The sequence below is a fragment of the Arvicanthis niloticus genome, chromosome 14, assembly GCF_011762505.2.
Source record: "Arvicanthis niloticus isolate mArvNil1 chromosome 14, mArvNil1.pat.X, whole genome shotgun sequence".
Taxonomy (NCBI): domain Eukaryota; kingdom Metazoa; phylum Chordata; class Mammalia; order Rodentia; family Muridae; genus Arvicanthis; species Arvicanthis niloticus.
Window position 1 is genome coordinate 23,392,882 of NC_047671.1, and position 21,907 is coordinate 23,414,788.

General features: G+C 44.1%; 1 protein-coding gene and 1 long non-coding RNA gene across 15 annotated transcripts in view; one reads left to right on the plus strand and one right to left on the minus strand.

Annotated features, from left to right (window-relative positions):
* The window catches only part of Znf532 (zinc finger protein 532), a 105,006-nt gene that overhangs the window by 29,560 nt on the left and 53,539 nt on the right, over positions 1–21,907 (minus strand). For 13 of the 14 annotated variants that reach the window (XM_076912548.1, XM_034518669.2, XM_034518667.3 and 10 more), the window contains 4 exons: positions 19,482–19,663; positions 14,396–14,572; positions 7,274–7,436; positions 2,428–2,709 (listed from right to left, as the gene is read on the minus strand). The exons of the other annotated variant lie outside the window; for it this stretch is intronic. In XM_076912548.1, the coding sequence (XP_076768663.1) occupies positions 2,428–2,709; positions 7,274–7,436; positions 14,396–14,572; positions 19,482–19,663 (804 nt within the window). The remainder of the gene's footprint in view (positions 1–2,427; positions 2,710–7,273; positions 7,437–14,395; positions 14,573–19,481; positions 19,664–21,907) is intronic. 14 annotated transcript variants of the gene reach the window in all.
* Positions 1,953–12,155, plus strand: LOC143434284 (uncharacterized). The gene is made up of 4 exons (XR_013103639.1): positions 1,953–2,227; positions 6,753–6,895; positions 7,043–7,605; positions 8,853–12,155. It is a non-coding gene; the product is annotated as an uncharacterized LOC143434284 (long non-coding RNA).

The following is a 21,907-nucleotide window of genomic DNA, read 5'->3' on the forward strand; positions in this document are numbered from 1 at the left end:
AGTGGTTCAAATAAACAGTATAAATAAATGAAGTGGATTAATAAATGTAACTACTACTCCATATAATAACTTCTTCAAGGTCCAGTATAAACCAGTTGCTAATCACTCCTGCACATCTTTACAGTTTCCCAGCAAGATAAAGGTTAAAGCTATAAGATGATGGGTTTTTTTTTTCTTTAAAAATATTATCCCTTTGAACCCACAAATCAATTTTAGTATCATCAAAAGTGAGACAAACTATATTCCTCATGATGTGATATAAAAATAAAAGTACAGGGGCTGGTGAGATGGCTCAGTGGATAAGAGCACTGACTGCTCTTCCAGAGGTTCCTGGGTTCAATTCCTACCAACCACATGGTGGCTCACAACTCCCTGTAATTCCTGTTCCAGAGGACCCAACATTCTCATACAGATATACATGTAGTCGAAACACCAATGTACATAAATAAATTATTTTTTAAAATAAAAGTACCTAGGACATGTTTTTATCTAAAGACTTCAACCTGAGGCTCAGGAGATGGCTCAGTGGATAAAGTACTTGCCAGGAAATCACCAGGACCTGAGTCTGGGACCCCAGAACCCACGAAAAGCTCTCCTAGAACCCATGCAAAGCTCCTCCTAGGAGTGCATATCCCAGCACTCCCACAGTGAGCTGGGACAGAGGCAGAGGCAGAGGCTCTCCTGGAAACTCATGGGTCAGTTAGCTCAGTGGATGCAGTAGTGAACAACAGACTGTCTCCAACAAGGTAGAAGGAGAGTACCTACACACAAGGTTGTCCTCTGACCTCTACACCAGAGCCATGGCACCTACATACCTACAGACATATACAAAACACACACACACACACACACACACACACACACACACACAGATTCCAAACCCAGTAATGTTAGAGAACCTATCAGTCAAACATTGTCATTTTCACAATAATTCAATAACACATTCAAAATAAAAATTCTGAGACTCCTGCCATGGATTCTTTCTGGATCCCAAACAATCAGAAAATGTGAACATAGCCTAATATAGTATCCAAATACAGTTAATAGGTAATATAAAAAGTAATTCTGCTTATTAAGTAGTTGTATGTGTGTGTGCACATGCACGTGTCTATATGACATGCCCATGAAAATCACAATCAAGAACAACCTGTCTGCTCTTTCTGTCTACTGTGTGGGTCCTGGGGACTGAACTCAGGTTACCAGACATGGCAACAAGTGCTTTTACCTGGTGAACCATCTCACTGGACCTTTTGTGTGGTTTAAAAAAAAAAATTCTTACCAGTTAGAAATGTATATTTATTATTTTATAAAGAGAAAGCAAGGGCTAAGGAGATGGCTCAACAGTTACAGCACTGGATGCTCTCACAGGACCTAGGTTCAATTCCCAGCACCCAGGGCTCACAACCGGCTGTAGCTCTTAAGTCCTCTGTGAACACTGCATGCACATGGAGCGCATGCTCATACACACTCATACACTTAAAGTAAAAAATAAATAGAGAGAGAGAGACAGAGGCAGAACAATCGTGTGTTGACTGACTTCAGGCATCGGAGTGCAGAGCTCTGTAAGGCATGAGGCCCATCCTGTACTACAAACTCTAGGTGACTCACAAAGCCACCAGGAGCACTCTTGGGGACAGGAAAGCCATGCAACTGGGGGAGCCAGCCAGGAGCAAGAGAGAGGTCAAGACATATCTGTGCCCGAAAATCTCATCTTAAGACCAGCAGGAGTCAGGACTGCTCCTTCCCTGCTGTGAGCCTGCAGGTCTCAGGGCATGCAGTCTGTATGAACCCCATCTTTGCCACCCTTGAGGTAGCCTCGAAGCCTTGTGGCCAAATTACACAGGTTTAATTAACTTCCTCTCTCCCTGTAAGGACACACCCAGCAAGCACCTGAAATTCCTCTTCATGCAAATGAGGCCTTCCCAGCACCTTGGCAACAGCCAATAATATACACTCCCTTCCCCACTCCCCAAGGTTTATACAGCCCTTGTTAACCCCACTAAAAGAGAGCTGTTTCACTGGAAACCATCTCAGAGAAGGCTGTTTCTCCCCGGCACTCACTGCCAGACCAAAGTTCTGTGGAACCCACCTGCCCAGCCTGGTGTGCAACGGCACCTGGGTACCCAGAGGGCAGAAGCAGAACCAGGCTGGCAGCATTCAGCATCACTACGGCCTCTGCACCTCCTCTCTTCCTTGCTGGTCACAGAGCACGCAGATGATTGACAAGGTACTGCTACTATTGAGTATACGAGGGTAGGCAGGTAGGACTGGGTTTGGGAATGTCCATTCCACAGATAAAGCAAGTGAGGCACATGCCATCGAGGTCACACTAATCCTAACTACTGACAGAGACTGAATGGCAGAGGGTCACCAGCACCCACCAGTGTCCCCTCCTGGTGCTGGAGCATGGATGTCACTCTCACTGACCTTCCCATGCTCCTTCCTCATGTGGGACAGATATACGTCCCTCTGTGTGAACAGACGGTCACACTCCCAACACGTCCACCCGAGACTGGACATCTTCTTAGAATCTGTGGACTTCTTTGCAGGAGATGGAGACTTCTTTTCCAATTTCTCTTTCCCATTCATGGACTTGGCATCCTCTCTGCTGTGGTTTGTTGAATTCTGAGTTGCAGGCTTAATGCTCAAAGGCAAGTTTATACCCAAGTTTGGAGGCCCTTCAATACTTTTCAATGTTCCATGCATAGACTGCATAGTAAAAAGAAAAGAAACGCCTATCACAAATCACACCGTTTCAACAGAATCTGACAATCATTCAGAGAAGTATTTCCTAACTAAAAATATACATTTTTAAAAACATGAAGAAATCAGACATGGTGTTGCACACCTGTAACCCAAGCACTCAGGAGACAGAGGCAGAAACATCTCAACACAGCAAGTTCCAGGCCAGCACGGGCTACACAGTGATCCTCTTGTCACACACACAAAAAAAAAATTTAAATAAATCAAAATGAATTAAAAACAGTGGAGCCAAGCATGGTAGAGGCAGGAGGTAGCGGGAGGCAGATGGCTATGAATTCGAGACCAGTCTGGTCGATGTAGCTAGGGTGATAAACTGAGACTCTGTCTCATTAAAAAGAAAAAAAAGGGGGGGGGGGGGCGCGGGAGGGCTGTATAAAGGAACAATAACTTTTTTAACTTGTGGAGGGTTCAAATATCATGGCACACGTGTGGAGTTCAGAGGGTAACTTGCAGGAGACAGTTCCCTCCTTCTGCCATGCAGGTCCTAGGGACGAGACCCAGGCCATTAGGATGGCAGGTACTTTTACCCAGCAAGTGGCCTCACTAGCCCCATAAAGAAGCATAATATATAACTTTAATGACTGCTCTAAGCTATGTGTTTTAGTTCCATTTTTTAACATTAACTTATTTTGTGTGCATGTGTTCTGTTCATGTGTGTGTGAATACACGCACACCACGGTGCATGTGCATGTGGAGGCCAGGTGTCTAGCAGGAGCTGAGTACCTCATTCCACCATTCAGGATGGTCCTGGAGATCACACTCAGGTCCATCAGGTGCCTTAACCCACTGAGCCATCACACTGACCATAGTTCCAAATACTTTTCTAAGGCTTATCCATCAGTACCATTTGTCCTGAAACATCCTGGCTCTCCCCTCCCTGCGTGGCAGACTATTTCTGGAGAGAGCATCGCCTTCCCGTTTGCAGAACTGTTTAAATAGGCTAATGTGCAGAAGTATTCAAGGCCCACAACCCAGCGAGACACAGTGCTTTCCATATTCTTGGAACCTTTGGGTACAAGTACCGTCAGGGCTTGGGGTAGTTCTTACCTCCTAACCCACCTTTACTAGGAGTGCACAGCCTGAGTGTACCTAGTAGGTGCTCAAAAGGCCCTTTAAAATCCAGTAGTTGTATATTATCATTAATACGATAGCCAACAAACAGCCATCTTAAATCTACAGGATTCTGAATGTAGGTGTAATAAAATCAGTATAATTAGATCTGTTTTGGCTCTTTCTGTCCTAAGCCTTGAATGTAGGGCTGTGTGCATTCCAGGCAAGCACTCCATATGACATATGCGGCTTCCCACCTTTTATTTTGAGACAGTCTTAACAGGTTACTGAGGCTGGCCTCTACAGCTCAGGCAAGCTTTGAACTTATGACCCCAGCAGCTGAAGTTTGGGCCAGTACCACCAGACAATCAATATAGTTGATTCTAAAGACTGGCTCGCTTTGATTTTTGTTGGCTGTATACTAAAGGCAGAAAGTCTGTGCCTTGAGATACGGCTTATCCGTTCAGGATCTCTGCCACCTGGGTCCCCACAGTCACACAGACTAGCTCTGTGAAAGGCTTGGTTCCCCCTGAGTTGTCAAGGATGCTTCATTCTGCTCCTCACCCCCGCCCCCGGAGGCTTTCTAAACTGCACCAGCATTAGTGGCCTTCTTCCACACTGTCCTTCCCAGGAAGAAACAGAGTCAACTGGCTCACCCATGGGGTTGAGACTAATATCTGATCAAGTTCACCTGCACAGAGGGAAGCAGGGTGGACAATTTCCTTAAGGTCACACCTGTTCATTTTCCATGTACATGCCAGACTTCTGTGTGTACAGAAGGTGCCTGGTTTGTGCCTCAGTACACAGCTAACCTGCTTACACTGTGTGTGTGTGTGTGTGTGTGTGTGTGTGTGTGTGTGTGTGTGTGTGTGTGTGTGCATGTAATCATGCATGTGTGCATATGTGCGTGCAAGGGTTGACATGTGTCCATGGAGAGACCAGGTGTCATCCTTCCATTTTAATTACTGCACTCTCTTTCCAGCTCCTGAGTTTTGAACATTTCTAAATATCTAAAACACAAGGGACAAAGTCTCAATCATTAAAGTTTCCATAAGCTTCTACGCAAATGGAAGACGGGGCAGGGACAAAAAAATAACTCCGCGGATGAAAATCATGGACAAGAAGTGGGGGGTTCTGCCAAGACAAGCAGAGCACTGGACGGTTCTAAGTTATTTATGTGTTTATCAGTCACTGTGAGGAAACACAAGGCTAAAATCAACTGTCTTTCCAATGGAAGGAATACAAATGTGCCTAGAACACACAAGGCCCTACATTTGATCCCCAGAATCATCTAATACATAATAGTGATACAACTTAATTCTTTCAGAACTGATTTTTCCTTAGCTCTTGTAATGGCTAAACTTGAATGAGTATAAATTAAAGGTTCTCCTGAATGTGAATGTCAGTATGGTGTATAAGAACCTACAAAGTAAATAAACACGGAGTCTGGAAGAACAGAGATGTAACATGAATCAAGTAAAAATGGGCCACCTGAAACAGATGGGGGGTTGGGAGGGAGAGGGAGAGAGAGAGAACAAAAGAGAGCGAGGGGGGAGAGACAGAATAAATAAATGTGAGAACAGAAGAGAGTGAAGGGGAGAGAGACACTGACAGAGGAAGAGAGAGAGAGAGAGAAAGAGAGAGAGAGAGAGAGAGAGAGAGAGAGAGACCACCTCCCTAACCCCCTGCCCCCATTTCAGTTCTGCTTCATGACTTCATGACTACATCACTGGGCATTACAGGTATCAGACAAGCTAAATATGGAACAAGAGGTGCATCACTTTAAACACGCCTCTAAAACATTGTATTTATTCTTACCTACCAAGCATACTAACAGGAGTTTAAGACAACAGGATGTACTGAAAATAAAACCAGTCTCATTGTCTTCTTATCAGGCAGGCCAGTAACTAAAACCAATGCAGTCCTCCTGCAGCCACAGGATTGGATTCTCCTTCCTCCATCTCGTTCATCCATGTTCACTGTCACAGGGAGACCCACACCCGCAGCCCCTCAGAGACTAACTACTTCCTGATGCCAGGATTCACTTCCAGAAACTAAATCTCAGAAGTCTTGTGAGAGGCAATTTCCTCTCCCTGCCTGCCTCCCCTTGGCAGGGAAAAGTAAGAAGCCAGAACTGACTGGCAGTGGCCCCCAGCCTTCAATCTCATCACTCAGGAGGCAGAAGCAGGAAGATTCCCAGAAAAATCAAGGCCAATATGGTTTACGTAGTAGGCAACCTAGCCTTTCCTAGTAAGATCCTGTCTCAAAACAAGTAAGCAAGCTATAACTATGTAGCAGCCTTTGAGGCTTGAAAGTGGAGCTTGGTGCCTCTTGATGGGGTAGAGACGAGAATCCAAATGAAGCCTTTACACTAAACACCACAGCAGGTTCAAGGTTCAACACCCAGTGGACTCTAAATGTTTACCATCAATCAACTCAGCGGGCAAGAACACTTACTACTCTCTGGCAGAGAGTTTGGTTCTTAGCACCTACATGGTGGCTCACAACCATCCGTAAGTCCAGTTACAGGGAAACAGATGCCCTCTTCTAACCTCAGAGGGCACCAGGCTTGGATATAACGCATATACATCATACACAGGCAAAAACTCATATATATAATATAAAAGTAAAATGAGATAAGGTAAAAATATGCAGCGCTGGCTAGCTTAGAACTTGCCATGTAAACCAGGCTGGCCTTCAATTCACAGAGATCCTCCTGCCTCTGCCTCCAATTTAAAGTATGTGCCATCATACCTGAATTATATGCTATTTTTATAGGGAGAAAAAAAACCACTAAAGACTAAAGGGTATCAAATACAATAAAAAGTTAAATGCTTATATAATTTCAAGGGGGGATCCAATTTTTCTAAATGTACCAATATTTATATATATATTAGCATAACTCATCAAAACTCCTATTTCTTGATCCCGTATGACAGAGTTCTCAAAACAGACTACAAAAGATGAAGAGAGAGCCCAGCAGTCAAGGGCACATATTGCACCTGCAGAAGACCGAGTTCACTCCCAGCACCCACGTCACAGCCTGTTCCACTCCAGGAGAGTCTGACCTCTGCCTCCAAGGGTACTTGAACCCACATGAACATACCCACACATAGACATGTACACATAATTAAAACAAAAATAAACCTCGTTTTTAAAAGCAAACTTCAGTCATCAGTTTCATGTACATACAGAGAGCCCTAATAACTTTATTATTCTTTTAAACCAGGGCATGCACACCTGCTTCCTTTCAGCAGTCTTTGGGAGAGAACAAGACTTGTGGGTAAACAGCACCCCAAAGCGCCAATTGAACATGAAGACAGCATGTGGCAATGGCTCAGTATCCATCTCTTTCCCTAGATAGCAGCATGCTCTACAGAAATCTGCAGCTCAGCCAGGGCCTGCGACCATGCATGAATCTGCGGTTCACTTAGACAGGAGGAGAGACGCGCACACACACCTTGATATGATCCATCATAAGTTGCTTCTGGGCATATAAAAGAGAACAGTCTGGACACTTGAAAACAGACACCTTCTGGTTTTCAATGTGCTGGTCAAAGTGGCGATACAGCAAGGTTTGCAGGGTGAACACAGTGTCGCACATGGAACACTTATAGATTATTCTAGAACAGAAGAAGCGCAGCGAAATACAGTCAGTCAGCCAGCCTCGTCTCACGGCAAAGCTACGACTTAGCATCTAAGGAACTCAGGAGGTAGAAGCCAAGGAGACAAACGTGAACATTTTAGCTGTGATGCAAGCTTTTCAAGACAACCCACATCGCTCAATCACAGGTAAGTCTTTGATTCTAAGACATACTCGGCAACATTTGTTTGGAAATCTTAATCATGCTGCAATGGGCATGTTTGTACAGAACCTTCCAGTACTGTAACACACAGCAAGAAATATCCAATCTCTCTCTCTCTCTCTCTCTCTCTCTCTCTCTCTCTCTCTCTCTCTCTCTCTCTCCATCCCTCCCTCCTTCCCTTCTTAAAAAAAAAAAAAAAAAAAAAAAAAAGATTGAAAAGGGCAATACAACTGAACAGTGCACAGTGCATCCTAACCCAAGAAAGAATATGGAGTGATTTTTTTTTTCCTTTGGTAAGGTCGAATAAAGCAACAGTTCAGTGGTGGTACCTTAACTAGAAATATAATTTCATTAATGAACTACAGACACCCAAACTCTAATACTTGCATAGCCTGTTCCAAACTTACATTTAAAATTAGCAATTTTCCACTTGAATATCATCCTTTCTATACCAATTTTAATGCAGAGATCTGTATGCCAGTGTACAATTACAGAGATAAAAACACAAAAAAACACACACCACAGGAAAACCCAATGCTTCTTAAAAATGGTTTACAGTACCCACACAGTAGACAAGATTTCCATACCTAATGCATCATCCCAATCTACCTCCGTAAATTAGTATTTAGTAGACTGAAATCTTCTAAGCAAATCTCTTCTACCCAATTCAATCTCTCCTGTAGCTCAAAGCTCTGGTATGGGTGTTTGGTGGGACTGGGGTGTGTGTGCAACACTTCCCCTGTGTGCAGCTGGGACACAGCACCCCTTAAGGAGGGTCTGTGAAACACGGCTCCTTTGAAGGACTGTGGAACAGGCACGAAGCTGAGAAAAGAAAGGGAACTAACTGGCTGAAGAGAACGGCGGGTGTGGGGAGGTGGGGGGTGGGAGAGGAGGTCAAGTGTGCGGCAAAGCTAGAGAAAGGAGGCCCATCTGGATTTCTCCAGTGTGTTCTCAGGAGCACTCCCTCACACAGCTTCACACACTACTGGACAACGCTGTCACAAACCGCCAATTAAGCCCAGCATGGTGGTGGATGCCTATATTCCCAACATTTGAAAGATGAAGCAGGAGAGTTGTTATGAGTTCAAGGCCAGCCCAGTATATAGAAAATATCACCCTGGGCAGGGCTAAACATAAAGACTCTATGTCTATGATAATGATGGTGGCAGTGGTGGTAATGATGATATAAATAATGTCTTTTACAACTACAGTTTTGACTCTCTTTTCTCACAGAGGACTTTGAAATGTAACCAGAAGACCACACGTTTCTCTAAGGTCTTGCCAAAGCAGTCACTTTTCACTATACAGATGGAAAAGAAAAATCCAGCTCATTCCTGCCAGGCTTTCCCAACTCAGCCCAGTGCTAGTCCCCTGTGATAGTTCACCATAGCAACAGGTATCCAGGGATGTTCATTTTCTTACTGTTTGCATAATGTGAGAGCCTCAATGTCCAATGAAACAAACCATCACATAGAGGATATTTTTTTAAATAAATTGCTTATAAAGATTTCAGGAAAATTAAAACAAGGCAGTGTATTATGATATATATACAGTTCCTTCTTATTAATAATTTTAGTGTGTCTGTGCAGGCCACATGTGTACATATATGACACATATATGTGGGTGTCCTTGGAGATCAGTTTGGATCCCTGAGAGTTAGAATTACATGTCATTAGGAGCCTCGGACATGAGTGCTGAATGCAGGTCCTCTGGAAGAGCAGACAGTGTTCTAAACTGTAGAGGCGTCTCTCTGGCCCATGATCACATTCCTTACATGGTAAAGAATTAGAAAGCATAGAATTATCACTGCCTCTAGGGATGATAGTGTATGTGCATGCTCTATTCCTCTGCTCATTTTTATTTTATGGATTCCCTAGAATCAAGATACAAGCATTTGAGAAGAGAAAGAATTGGGATGTAGCTATGGCTCAGCTGTTAGGAGTATGCATGAGTATGAACTTGCAGAGGATCCAAGTTCAGTCCCAGAATGGTCCCATATCAGGTTGCCCACAGCTGCCTATAACTCCAGCTCAGGGGAATCTCTGGCTTCCTGAACACATGTGTGTGAACACACACACACACATACAGAGAATTAAAAATAAATCTTTAAAAAAAAAAAAAAAAAACAATAGGCATGGCTCTTGTTTTCTTCTTGAAGATATAAAATCATGTGACAGTTGCTCAGCATCTTTTTGAAGAAACGGAGGAATGAGTTGTTGGTATATTATCAGAAGAACCTCCCCATGAAGCACTAATGAGCCAGGAACATCGGTGTGCTTCTACAATCCCAGCAAAGGCAGAAAGAGCTGAGTTCTAGGCTATCTTGGCCACACAGTGAGATCTCAACTCAGAAAGTAAAAACAAACACATAGCACCAAGAAAAGCAAAAGGAGAAGAGCTGGCCCTGAACCTCTTACAGAAATACAACAGAAGCCAATCAAGCTCAGCAAAAGGTAACAGTGTCACTACCAGAGAGGTGGCCCCTGGCCGAGCATCCTTGTGGCCCACTAGAAGTTGTGTGGCCTCATCTGTGAGATCCCCGATGATGAGAGCCAGGCTGACTCTGAGAAAGCAGGACCAGACAGGAAAGGTCATCCAAGAATGAAAAGCCTTCCTTTGGGGTTCGGGGTGCGGGGCAATTAGTGTTCCTCCTGTTCTGGAGGAAGGACAGAGACAAGACAGTAAACCCAAAAGGCACGGATCTTGGAAAGAAGGAAAAGAACCTGGTCTGGGCAGCTGCAAAGCTCTGAACTAGCTGGCATGGTAATCAACGACATCCTGAATAGGGGCTGTGTGCTGACGACTTTTACGAGCTGATTTTATAAAGGGAAGAACATATTGAAGTAACAGGTCGTGATGTCCCATTTCACCCAAGGATGAAAGGCAGACTGAGATGGGAGCATGCTGGGCTGGACCAGGTGGTACAAAACCAGGGACTCTGGAGGAAGGGTTCTTAGAACTGTCTCAGTACCCAGTTCTCAGCACTGCCACCATTTCTGTGGAGCAAGAACCATTAAAAGCTGCAGTGACTGCTGCTGCTGCTGCTAGAAACAGCAAATAACAAAAGGATCACACGCTCACAAGTATGGTTTGAAAGGACAAGTCATGAACACAGAGCAAACCGCTTGATGACAATGGGAAAGCCTCAGGAAAAAGCAGGCTGTGGCAAGAGAGAGGGGGAGGTTTTCCAAACTGGGGGTGGGAGGGACAACCCTTCCATGCAAAGGCAGAGATCGGCAAGCTGGTGGGACCTGGGCTCCACTGTGCTGTGTCTGCTGCAGGGAAGGGTAATACAGCGCTGGGGACGGCTGCAAGAGCACTTCTAAATCCCGAGTATGACACGAGCAGCTAGATAACCAGACCACTGGGGGTGGAGGCAGGTGGGGTGAGGTACCAAAGTGTATGGCAGCCCTGCTCTTCACACACTGCTGGCCATGTGTGGGAAACAAAATCAAATAAACTGAGGGCTCTGAGCCCTGGAACTGCGAATGGGAGCTACTGGTTAAATCCCAGCAGGCAGGAAGCACTGCTCTCTACAATGTAGCTGGTTCTCATAACCCTGGTGAGCTGACGAACACTACCTTCAGGTCCCATGTGGTTCAGAGTTATGAGGACATTTGTTTGATGTATTAATTAATTAATCCCAGTGATAAGGCCTTTTCCCCGAGACCTAGGGGGCCTCCACTATGTTAACAGAGCAACACTGTAGGCTTCATTTCTTAGGAGCTTGCTCCAAATCTGCCTCTTATATAGCTCTCAACTTAGGAACTATCATTTCAGCCTGCCGCATGCATGCTCAAAATAACATAAATTAGCCAGCAATCATTAAATAGGATTCAAGGTGCCCTTTTAGACAGCAAGGAAAACATGTGCACTCACATCCTAGAAAACAAGAATCACTGTGCTTACTGTGGTATCTGGGACACAGTACTTTGCAAGCTGAGGTGCTAAAACTGCAGGACTTTTGGTCTATGTTTAGACATCTTACACGCTCAGTACAGGAATGGAAGTGAGGTGGATACGAGCAGATGAGAAACTGAAGAAGTCACTTGGGTAAGTCTGAGTCAGCAGCATAACCACGGGCATCCAAGCACTGCTGTGAGGGGGCAGCACCGGAAGGTGCTCTGATTCCAAGACCTCTGGCTTGTTTTTAGTTAATTCCAAATGACCCCAAAATGGTCACAGCATAAGTAGTTTTACATAAGCTTGAATGGGCGAGGTAACAAGGAGGGCGTACCTCAGGCACAGTACCTCGGGCCTGAAGAACCTACAGAGTTAAAGTAACACCCACTGGAGGCAGCTGAGGGCAGGGCTGGCCTCAGCCAAGAGCGGAGGACCAAGGATGGGGCAAGCACAGGCCAGTGCTGCTGACACACAGCTGCACTGGTCTAGGGCTTCTGTCTTTCATTTCATCAGTATGCCATTTTTATTTTAAAATTTAAAACACAGTAGCTTATGCCTCTGTTAGGAATTTGCTTATTAAAGAAACATGAGAGTAAAACAAAATAAAAAACTTAAAGAATATATAGAACTAAAGCTGGCTCAGAGCAGTGTTGCACGCTTATAATCCAGCACTGGTTCAGAGCAGTGTCGCACGCTTATAATCCAGCACTGGCTCAGAGCAGTGTCGCACGCTTATAATCCAGCACGGGGGGGGGGGGGGGGGGGTGCTGGGGGGGGAGGGGTTGGGTGCTGAGGTAGGAGGATGTTGAGCTGGAGGTCAACATGGGCCATGCAGTTCAATCCTGTCCCCAAAAAGGGGGAAAGGAAAAGAAAATCAAAGTAAGATTTTCCTACACAGTTTCCTTCTTCCTAGGGGGATCTGTCCTAATCCCTCAATGTGGTCCAGAACCACAGAGACACTCTAATCAGATGGCTTCTCCATCTCAACAGCACGAACAGGCTTACCTGTCACTTCTCCTCACTGGAGGTGACAGATAATTAGCACTGACTTCACTTTCCCCGTCCACTGTTTCTGGGGAGAACAACTGCTCATTTGCTCTCATCACAGACTTCAGTACATGGTGTTTCTTTACGCAGGCCTAGGACGGTAGCCTCTTTCCTTAAAGGAAGTGATCTACTGCTTCTCTTGGGCAGTGCTGGCACCACCCTCACCCAGCTGCCTACAAAGGCTAACAGGCAGGCAGCAAATAGAGCATACAGAGCATAGACACGGACAAGGGGGTGTTCATGTTGTAATGAAGCAGGGCAGCAAGAGATCCTGTGATCTAAACCAGTGGATAATTTAGAACCTACATATAGTTTTGCACTTAATAATTTCAGTCCATAGCTGATCTTGGTTAACAGAAATTATAGAAGTGTAAATTGTGAATAAAGAGCAGGGGAATACTGAGTCCTGTAAAATCTCCCTTTAAGTAAAGCTATAAAAATTCTAGACCTACTGTGCTCACATTTGAGCAATATTGCTCTAACTTACCTTAATAAGCTACTATCCTCTGTTTCCAGTTTATAACTACTGTCCAGACAGAATATTTGATTTACTTCAATGAAAAATGAGTAGTTCTATTCATCATGAGGAAAAGGCTGTGCAGTTTGCACAAGTTTTCCCAGTGTGGACACTGGAGACACGTTCACTAATATGATCAATCCCTGTCTCTGCGAGAAGACATCCAGTGGAATGTTTGTGTAACTTGCCTCCCTTTGAGGATCAATACAGAGAACATTAGGAAAAAGACCAATATGAATAAATAGATCTTAACACTGTTTTACTAACAGTCATTTGTACATATCTAATAGTATTTCTCCCAAATTAAGAAGAAAACCTAGACAACACACACACACACACACACACACACACACACACACACACACAAAGAAGTACAGGTATTACATTGCATTATCTACATCTCTTTCCCTTGTGGATCTTCGATAATAGAGTTACACAGAAAAATGCACCAAAATACTGGCCCAGCTAATCTAACCTCTCAAAGCAGCACACGGCCATAATGAACCCAGAAATAAGCCGAACACCACCAAGCACACTGTGTGCACATACAATGAGTAAGTGAGCAAATGCTTATGGAGCTCCCCCACACCCCACACAGGCACCTTGGGCTACAAACTTCAACTATGTCACCTCATTCTAATCTCCCAGACCACGGGGCACAGCTGACCTGGCACTTACAGGAGAAGTTGACACAGATAACGGTCCCAGGCCACACAAGTGGCAGATGGTGGGGCACGGGCCTGCCCCTGTGCCCACACTCCTCCCCTCCCCTCCCCTCCCCTCCCCTCCACTGACTGGCCCCTGCAGCAGACAGTCAGGTAGACCTGTCTGTTCAACAGCCCTAAAGCAAAAACAGCATTAAGTACAATCGAATTTACTTCCACTCATCAATGACCCGTCCTAGCTATAAAGTTAACTTCAGTCACTAGTGTCTCCAGCTGCCTTCGCCTTTTGAATACTGCTAGGAAAGACGTACGGGACAATAGGCAGACTACACAAACATGGAATAGGACAGTTTGGGTTTTTTGCTTCTGTACTTTATAATTTTCCTAAAACTTACTTGCTAAAAAATCATCTTAAGAATAAGCAGAAACTGATGCTGAAAGCATGAATAACTGGTGACATTTTGGGACAAAAGACTTTCCCTGGAAAAGGTAGAATGACTTGCTGAGCTATGAGCAGAAGTTCACACATCACAGTTAACATAGCCGACAAATGTCCAGATTTTAAATTGTATTTGCTACAATGACAACCTCCTCTACATGAGCACTGGAGCAGCAGAGTAAAACTCAGCCATGGGGTGACTTACTTTGGTTCTCCTATCTTGACGCCAGGATGCTGCGTGTAGGCGTGGGAATGTGTACTTGGGGCAGACTTAAACGCCATTGGACAGATAGGGCACTTGTAGAAGACTTCACAGTGAGAGCCTTGAATGTGAGACTTCAGTGCGGCCACATCAGAGTACACAACATTGCAATGTACACATCTGTTAGAGAAACAACACTGTCATTAGCACAGACCACTGAACACCAAGAGGGACGTCACTGTGTCAACAGGGTGACATGAACATATCTCATAGCCCGCCGAGGTTTCTCCTGGCTTTTAGAAAGTACTTTGCCTTTTCCGTTTGCAACACAGTAAAGACAATTCTGTGTTTAAGAGTATAGATCACCAAGTACAAATGGTCAGTGTTTGGAGCATCTTTAACATTTTGAAGAGTGTCTGTGTGTGTCTGTGTGTGTGTGTAGTGAGGCTAACTGTCCATGAGGGCCAGATCAGGACCAGAGGACACAGCAGGACTGTGGGACTCCTACGTTAGGGAAGGACATTCATGTGCTGGTTTGACTCTAGGGCCTGATGCTACCACCTGTTCTAGTGCCATACAAAAGACCCTTCCAATGGCAGAGGCCTTCAAATCTGGACCTACACACTTGCAACAAAGGGACGAAGAGGGGTACATGAAGAGGGCATGATCCAGTCTCCTGGTACACCTGGTGTGGTCTATGTATCTTCTCCTGCACTGCATGGTGACCCAGAGGGTGGTCAAAGTCAGCCACTTGTGTTTGTCTACTAGAAAACAAATCTGACTGTGTTCATATTTGGTCTTGAAATTCCATCTTCCATAGAGTCAGTGTCTCTGAAACAACGGGCTGCGGGCTTCTGAATTTCCGAGTATGACAATCAGCTCTGTCCCTGCTAAAATCTAGCCCCACAGAAACAAACCTCAAAACTAAAACACCCCACCCACCCAACCCACTCATCTCGACACAAGGACTCTCAGCAATACTGGTAACACCTCCATTTGATCATGGAGTCTTCTTGCTTCACATATGGAAACTTAAGAATGTTCACCACAGCTCTTGGGAACTATCTGAGAGAACATGCCTCTTGTGTGACTAAATAAACATGTTCCTAGTCATGCATATGCAAGCCACCTAAGAAAGAAATCTGTTGGCAGGGCCTGTCCTCCTCTGGTACACCATGCCAGACACTTCTACTCTTCTGGCTTAGAGGCACACAGACCCATGGAGATATCTCCTGTAACGACACAGAGGGTGTGTTCTACAGAGCAGAGTGTAGAAGGCTTTGCAGGCACTTTTAGAAAATCGCAGGGTATTCTCAGTTTCCTTGTTTTTGGATTTTGGAGGTTTTTTTGTTTAAATAGTTAGTTTGTTAGTTAGTTTGTTTGTTTTAAGACAGGGTTTCTCTGTGTAACCCCTGGCTGTCCTAGAACTTGCTCTGTAGAGAGGGTTGCCCTCAAACTCAGAGATATGCCTGCCTCTGCCTTCCACATGCAGGGATTAAACCACTACTGCCTTGCAGTTTCACTGTCTTAGGGCACAGTGTTCAGCAATACAAAAACTAGAACACTGTACAAGAGGAAAACAAGAAAGCTCTATTACCTTATCAGGAGCACTGCTCTCAACACAGAAGTCAACCAAACACACTGAAACACTTCTGTGTGGCCTTACATATTGTCCTGAACAAGTTCATGTGCCTGTCTGCAGTTTCTTATCTGTAAAATAAGGACTGAACAGATCAGTTCTAGTCCCACCTTCCCCTAGAAGCTAGCGACTACAGGGGTCAGGGTACTTACTGCAAGATCTCGATTCCTGGCCTTGGGAAGGAGGCCCACAGATGAAGCCAAGCACATCCAGGAGTGTGTGACCACAGACAGATATGCTAGACTCTGAGGCTGGGGCTGATGACTCCACCTGCTCCAGTGCCATCTGAATGCTGTTATCATAGGCACACGCATCTTCCCATCAAACATAGGACCAGGTTGCATTTAAAGCAAAAGATCAAGACAAAAGGAAGCAAAGAGACGTGGTGGATGCTCCAGACGCTCCAGAGCCACTTGGCACAAGAGAAAGTTTCATGGGCGCAAGTGAAAATGGTTTTGAGTTGGCAGCAGAAGTAAGTGACAGGGATTCGGTCGGTCTAAAAGGTACCACAGAAACCAAGGTAAACAGAGGGAAGAGAAAGGCCGGATAAGTCCAGGGCAACAGAGACCAGCAGTGAGGATTTCAGAGACCCCTTCCCATGTATCACCATGCTACTAAGCATCGGCCTCACAAGTTCTGGGATGACAGGCAAGTGCCACCATATCTAGCTCTATTATTTTTTTTGATTAAAAAATGTTTACAATATACAATCCTATAATAATCTCTTCCTAAATATAGGTATCAGAAGGCAGGGGGAAAAAATCAGAAGAATAGTTGACTTTTATTTGTAATTGACATTTACTTCAAGTTAAGCACAATCTAGACATGGCTGGTCAGTATTTAAGAAACAGACAAATTAGGACCAAAAAGATAAGCACCTCTCTCAGAAGGAAGAGAGGCAGGGTTGGGAGCCTAAAGAAAATCTCAAAAGAATATACAAAAATAATTAACTACAGAGACAAGAGGGCAGGGCAGGAAACAAGGCAGAACCAACAGGCTGCCAAGCCCAGTCAAGAAGCATCAACCACCTCATTACTTAAAACAGTAAGAGAACTGGGCATGGGAGCACTGGTTTTTAGTCCTAGGCTGAACTGCTTCAAGGCAACTTGGGCTACAATGTAAGTAAGACCCTTCAACAAAAAGGGGGGTGGGGAGGAGGGCAAGGAAATGGTTTTAAGTTTTTCAATATTTTCTAAACAAGTCAACATAAGCCTGGCAGTGGTGGCACAGGCCTTTAGACTCAGCACTCAGAAGGAAGAAGCAGGAGGATCTCTGAGTTCAAGGCCAGAGGTATACAGATTGAGGTCTAAGACAGCCAGGAGTACTCAGAGAAAGCATCTCAAAAACAAAGAGGAGGGAGGGGGAGGGAGGAAGGAAGGGGGGAGGGAGGGAGACAGAGAGAGACAGAGACAGAGACAGAGAGAAGAAGGGTAGAAGGAGGAAGGAATCAACATGAACTAAATTTCCCAATAAACAAATATGACAGGTGGACCCAGGGATGATTATTGATAATCCAGCTCTAGAGAGTCAGACGCCGGCATGAGGCCAGCCTAGTCTACTCAGCACGTTCCAAAACAGCCAGGGTTCATACTAGGACACAGCATCAAAGGCAAATATACAAACCCTCTAACATGTTTTCATAGTTTGAATACCCTCCAGTCTAGTGAGAAAAATCTATAGTTAATAAAAAATGATAAAATTTCAAATGTAAACTTGAAAGTGCCCAATTTAAGTAAATCTGCCTGGGACAAATGAAGGACAGAACACTTTCCCCAGTAAGGTGCAGGCTTCAAGTCTACATGTGAGATTTCTGTTTCAGGAAAGATCCCAGGAATAACTCAGAGCACAGAAGGCTGTCCTCTATTCATTCTGATTTAGCCTTTGTTTCTCTGAGCGAGAGGAGATCTGGGAACAAACGGCACTCAGCCGAGATCAGCAGCGGGTGCACAAGCCGCACAGCTGCTCCCCTGGCCGTGTACAGAATCCACTCACAGTTTCCAAGCATGTGGTACAAACCAAAGTACCATTCTGTGTGGGTCTATGGACCATCCTGTTTAACTGTCACATCCCAGAGGGTCGGAGGCAGGTCATTCCCCCAAGCTACTGGGTACCACAGAGGACAGAATTCCTCACAACTTGTGACAAGCAAATCTAGCAAATTAACAAAGGAGGAAGAGGAGGAAGAGGAAGAGGAGGAGGAAACAAAACCAAAACCTGGTTTCTTGTTTTCTAAACTAAAGGTTTCCTTTCAATCCATAAAGCATCTGTGCACTACAAACATGAAGGTGTAAGATTAAAGACAGTTGGGAAACTAAGGGGGGGCCTGGAAAGATGGCTCAGCAGTTAAGAGCACTAGCTATTCTTCCAAAAAACCTGAGTTCAAGTCCAAGCACCCACATGACAGCTCACAACCATCTGTAACTCTAGTTTTAAGGGATCTGAGCTCCTCTTCTGACCTCATCAGGCAATAAACACACACACACACGTGGTGAACAGACATGCATGTCAGCAAAACACCTACACGCATAAAAAGATATAAATCTTAAGAGGAAGAGGATGGAAAAGAAAGAAAATTGGACAGAGCCACCGAGGAGTTAGTGATCCTGGAACATAAACCAAACTCAAATAAAATCATCAAACTATGCCAATCTTAAAAAAAAAAAAAAATGTGTGACGGAATTAGGACTGAGCAAAGCCACTGCACATTAACAGTCTAACCAAACAGTAAGATAAACATGCCACCGTGACACCTCTGCTAGAACAAAGACATTATGCCATTCAAGACAGTCAGTCCCTTTGAGGGATTTTTCATAAGATCAAGGCAAGTAGGATGGGACCGTATTTAAGAAGGTAGCAGAGTCTGAGAACAAAGTGTATCATCACCTGACATTAGATAAAGTAACATGAAAGTCGCCAGATGTCAAAAATACACATCTGGGAATCTCCAGGGCCAGTGTGAAGATGAAGAGGCTGGAACTGTCGGGGAGGAGGAACAAGGGCAGTTTTGGAGGGGAAACTTCCAAGACAGGTATCAGTAAAGGTTGTTCACCGGACCCTTCTGTGTGGTTACAGCGGTCCATGTCTGTATTTATTAGAAAGGAATTAGAAAGGTATTTATTAGAAAGGAAAAGAGGTACAGAAATCTCAGTACTCCTGCAGAGGATAAATGAGGAGAGTGACAGTAAGTACATTACAGTGAGGGGAAAGGATGCAAAGGCTGCTGGCCACGGCCAAGCTCCAAGCATGCATTCACCTCACCCCTTATCCTCATCTGTATGGATTGGCAAGGCCAACGTGGCATTGAAGGATTCAAATGGATTGACTCAACTACCAATGAACTAGGTTCCCAGAGGATCTGTGAGCTGCAGTATCACCAGACAACCCCGAGAATTACACATGTGCACAGGCCCGTCAAATCACAGTGCGGTTATCAGTGAACGACATACTAACCGAAAACCAACTCTCCGTGTGTAGTGCAGACAGTTCTTGGTGACGTGGCTCTGGAAGTGCACCGACCTGCAGATGGCCCCGCACTCGGGGCAGGTGTAGGGAGATTTGTGCTGATGGATTCTCTGGTGTGAAGCATAGCTGCACTGGTTAGGAAGCAGCATCTGGCAGACAGTGCAAGTCTTCTAAATAAACCAAAGGGGGAGACACGATTGGTCCTGCTAGGCACGGCTAATATACAAACCACCTTAGTTAAGCTGTACAGTTAGTTACGAGTCTCATCTTAAACACCGCTATAAAAAAGGACTCTAATGCCCGAGGGGAAGCAAACACGAAGGTTACGTGTTTAACTGAAAACTTTCACCCTGTAAAACAAAAACGGTAAGCATTACGGAGGCAGGCTCAGTGCCAAGTGTGAGCCAAAGAAAACAGTGCTTTAACGTTTCCAGTTCTGTCTCTTTTGCATTTTCATCCCAGAGCAAAGGGTTACACAAGCAAAGGGTTATCTGTAAACCGTGCTTGCAGATAAATTACACAGCGCACTACCAAGCTCACAGGCTCACCAGGAGCTGCGATTCCCACAATCCAGAACTTGCCTCAGGAAACAGAAATTAACCCCGGTTAATCCAATTTCTTCTTCTTCTTGCCCAGTCACTTCAATTATTTAAATCTTAAATTCAGGAATGCAAAATGAATGCCTTGGGAACTGGCTTTCTTCTTACACCTAAAGTTGGCCTTCAAATGGGTAAACTGGTCATAATATGATTTATAATTGAAATCAAAACACCCAAGCCCAAATACATAAATTTGGACATTAAACTGAAATTTGCAGAGCATAAGAATTTTTACAAAGCTTAAAATCTGACTGTATTAAAATAAAAGTTGAAATCACCTTCAAAGAAAAATATTTCATGGATTATCAAAAAGCTAGCCTATTTTAAACATATTTAAAACATAAATTAAAAAATATTCAGCCAATATAAACTGACTACCATACTGAAAACAAGTTCAAGAGAATGAAATGCACACACTTCTCAGACATTTGTCCTAAAACAAATGCTGCTTGCATTCTGAAATGAACCATCTGCATTAAAGTCAAAGAAAGCCTCAAACTATAGATTTTTTTGAGATTAAAAATACCTTCAAATTAACAGCAATTTTAAAAATATTTTTTAATTCTTCATGGTTATTTTGAATGAAGCCCAAAAATTTAAGTTTAGGCTTTGAAGTGATTTATATTAAGAAATAAAAAAAACTCATTTAAAAGTTATTTCTTGGCTTTTCTCCTGAAAGGACTAAAATACAAGTTTTATCCCATAAAATGTTTATTATAATCACAAAGTAAGAGCAGTTACAGGCAGCATTTATGAGGTTAGTGTCATTAACAGATGCCACTCCTAGGAACACATTCTTCAAGGGTTAAAACTTGCCACAACAAGGAAAACCAGTCGACAGTGTCACTGGTTAAGAGCCTGCTACCGGTGTACAGGCATCGCACACAGTCACTGGCTTCTTTGACTATGGTCTTCCAGCTTCATCTCAAGCCATTATCCCAGGTGAGAATTATGGTGTCTGCACTCCCACGGGCATCCCACGGGCATCCCAGGAGGCGCACTTACTTGGAAATAAAACTCATGCTTTCATTTCTAAAAGAAGTCAAAAACCATTATACATATATGTCTACACATATGCACATACCAATAGCTGAATGCACATACTCATGTACGTATACATAGAAACATGGATTGGCTTCGTTTCACCAAGAGCCAAGCAGTGAATTAAGTCCTTTAAATACATTAGGAACTTTATATAGATTTAAATATTAATACATTGTATCATTTATTTCTCATATTCTATGAAGTCATTGATACCACCATTTTACAGAAGAGGAGATAAGGCTTAAGGACATTGTACCCTAAGTGCAAGCAGCAGGCGTCCACTAGGCTCTGTGGCGGTAGAAAGAACAGATTGGGGGGTGGGGGTTGTCACAGGAGCTGAACAACCATAAAACATCGAGTTGAAAAGCTTGAAAAATAAAACTGAATGCCAAAGATGACCCGTTGATGTTCAGATGAGAAATCAGCTTCTTTCCCCTTGGCATCTCCCCTAGCTAAAGCAACGTGATTATACTACTTTTATAATAGTACAAAGCCAGAAGAAAAGAAAATCTCAAAGAACAGGGGCCACGTGTTCCATTAAAGCTAAACACTTTCATTATCATCCATCATGATGTAATAACAGTTGCTCTTTACAATACATACAAAATACACAGCTTATTCTGCTATTGCCATCACTGAGGTCACCATTACCACAACTCCCTCTCTTCCAACCATGCGCAGCCAGCAGCAGCTGAGGCTCCCCACCCATATCAGACCCAGAAGGAAAGAGTCCCGCCTCAAGTCAAGCACATTGAGTCCTGCAGCTCTTAG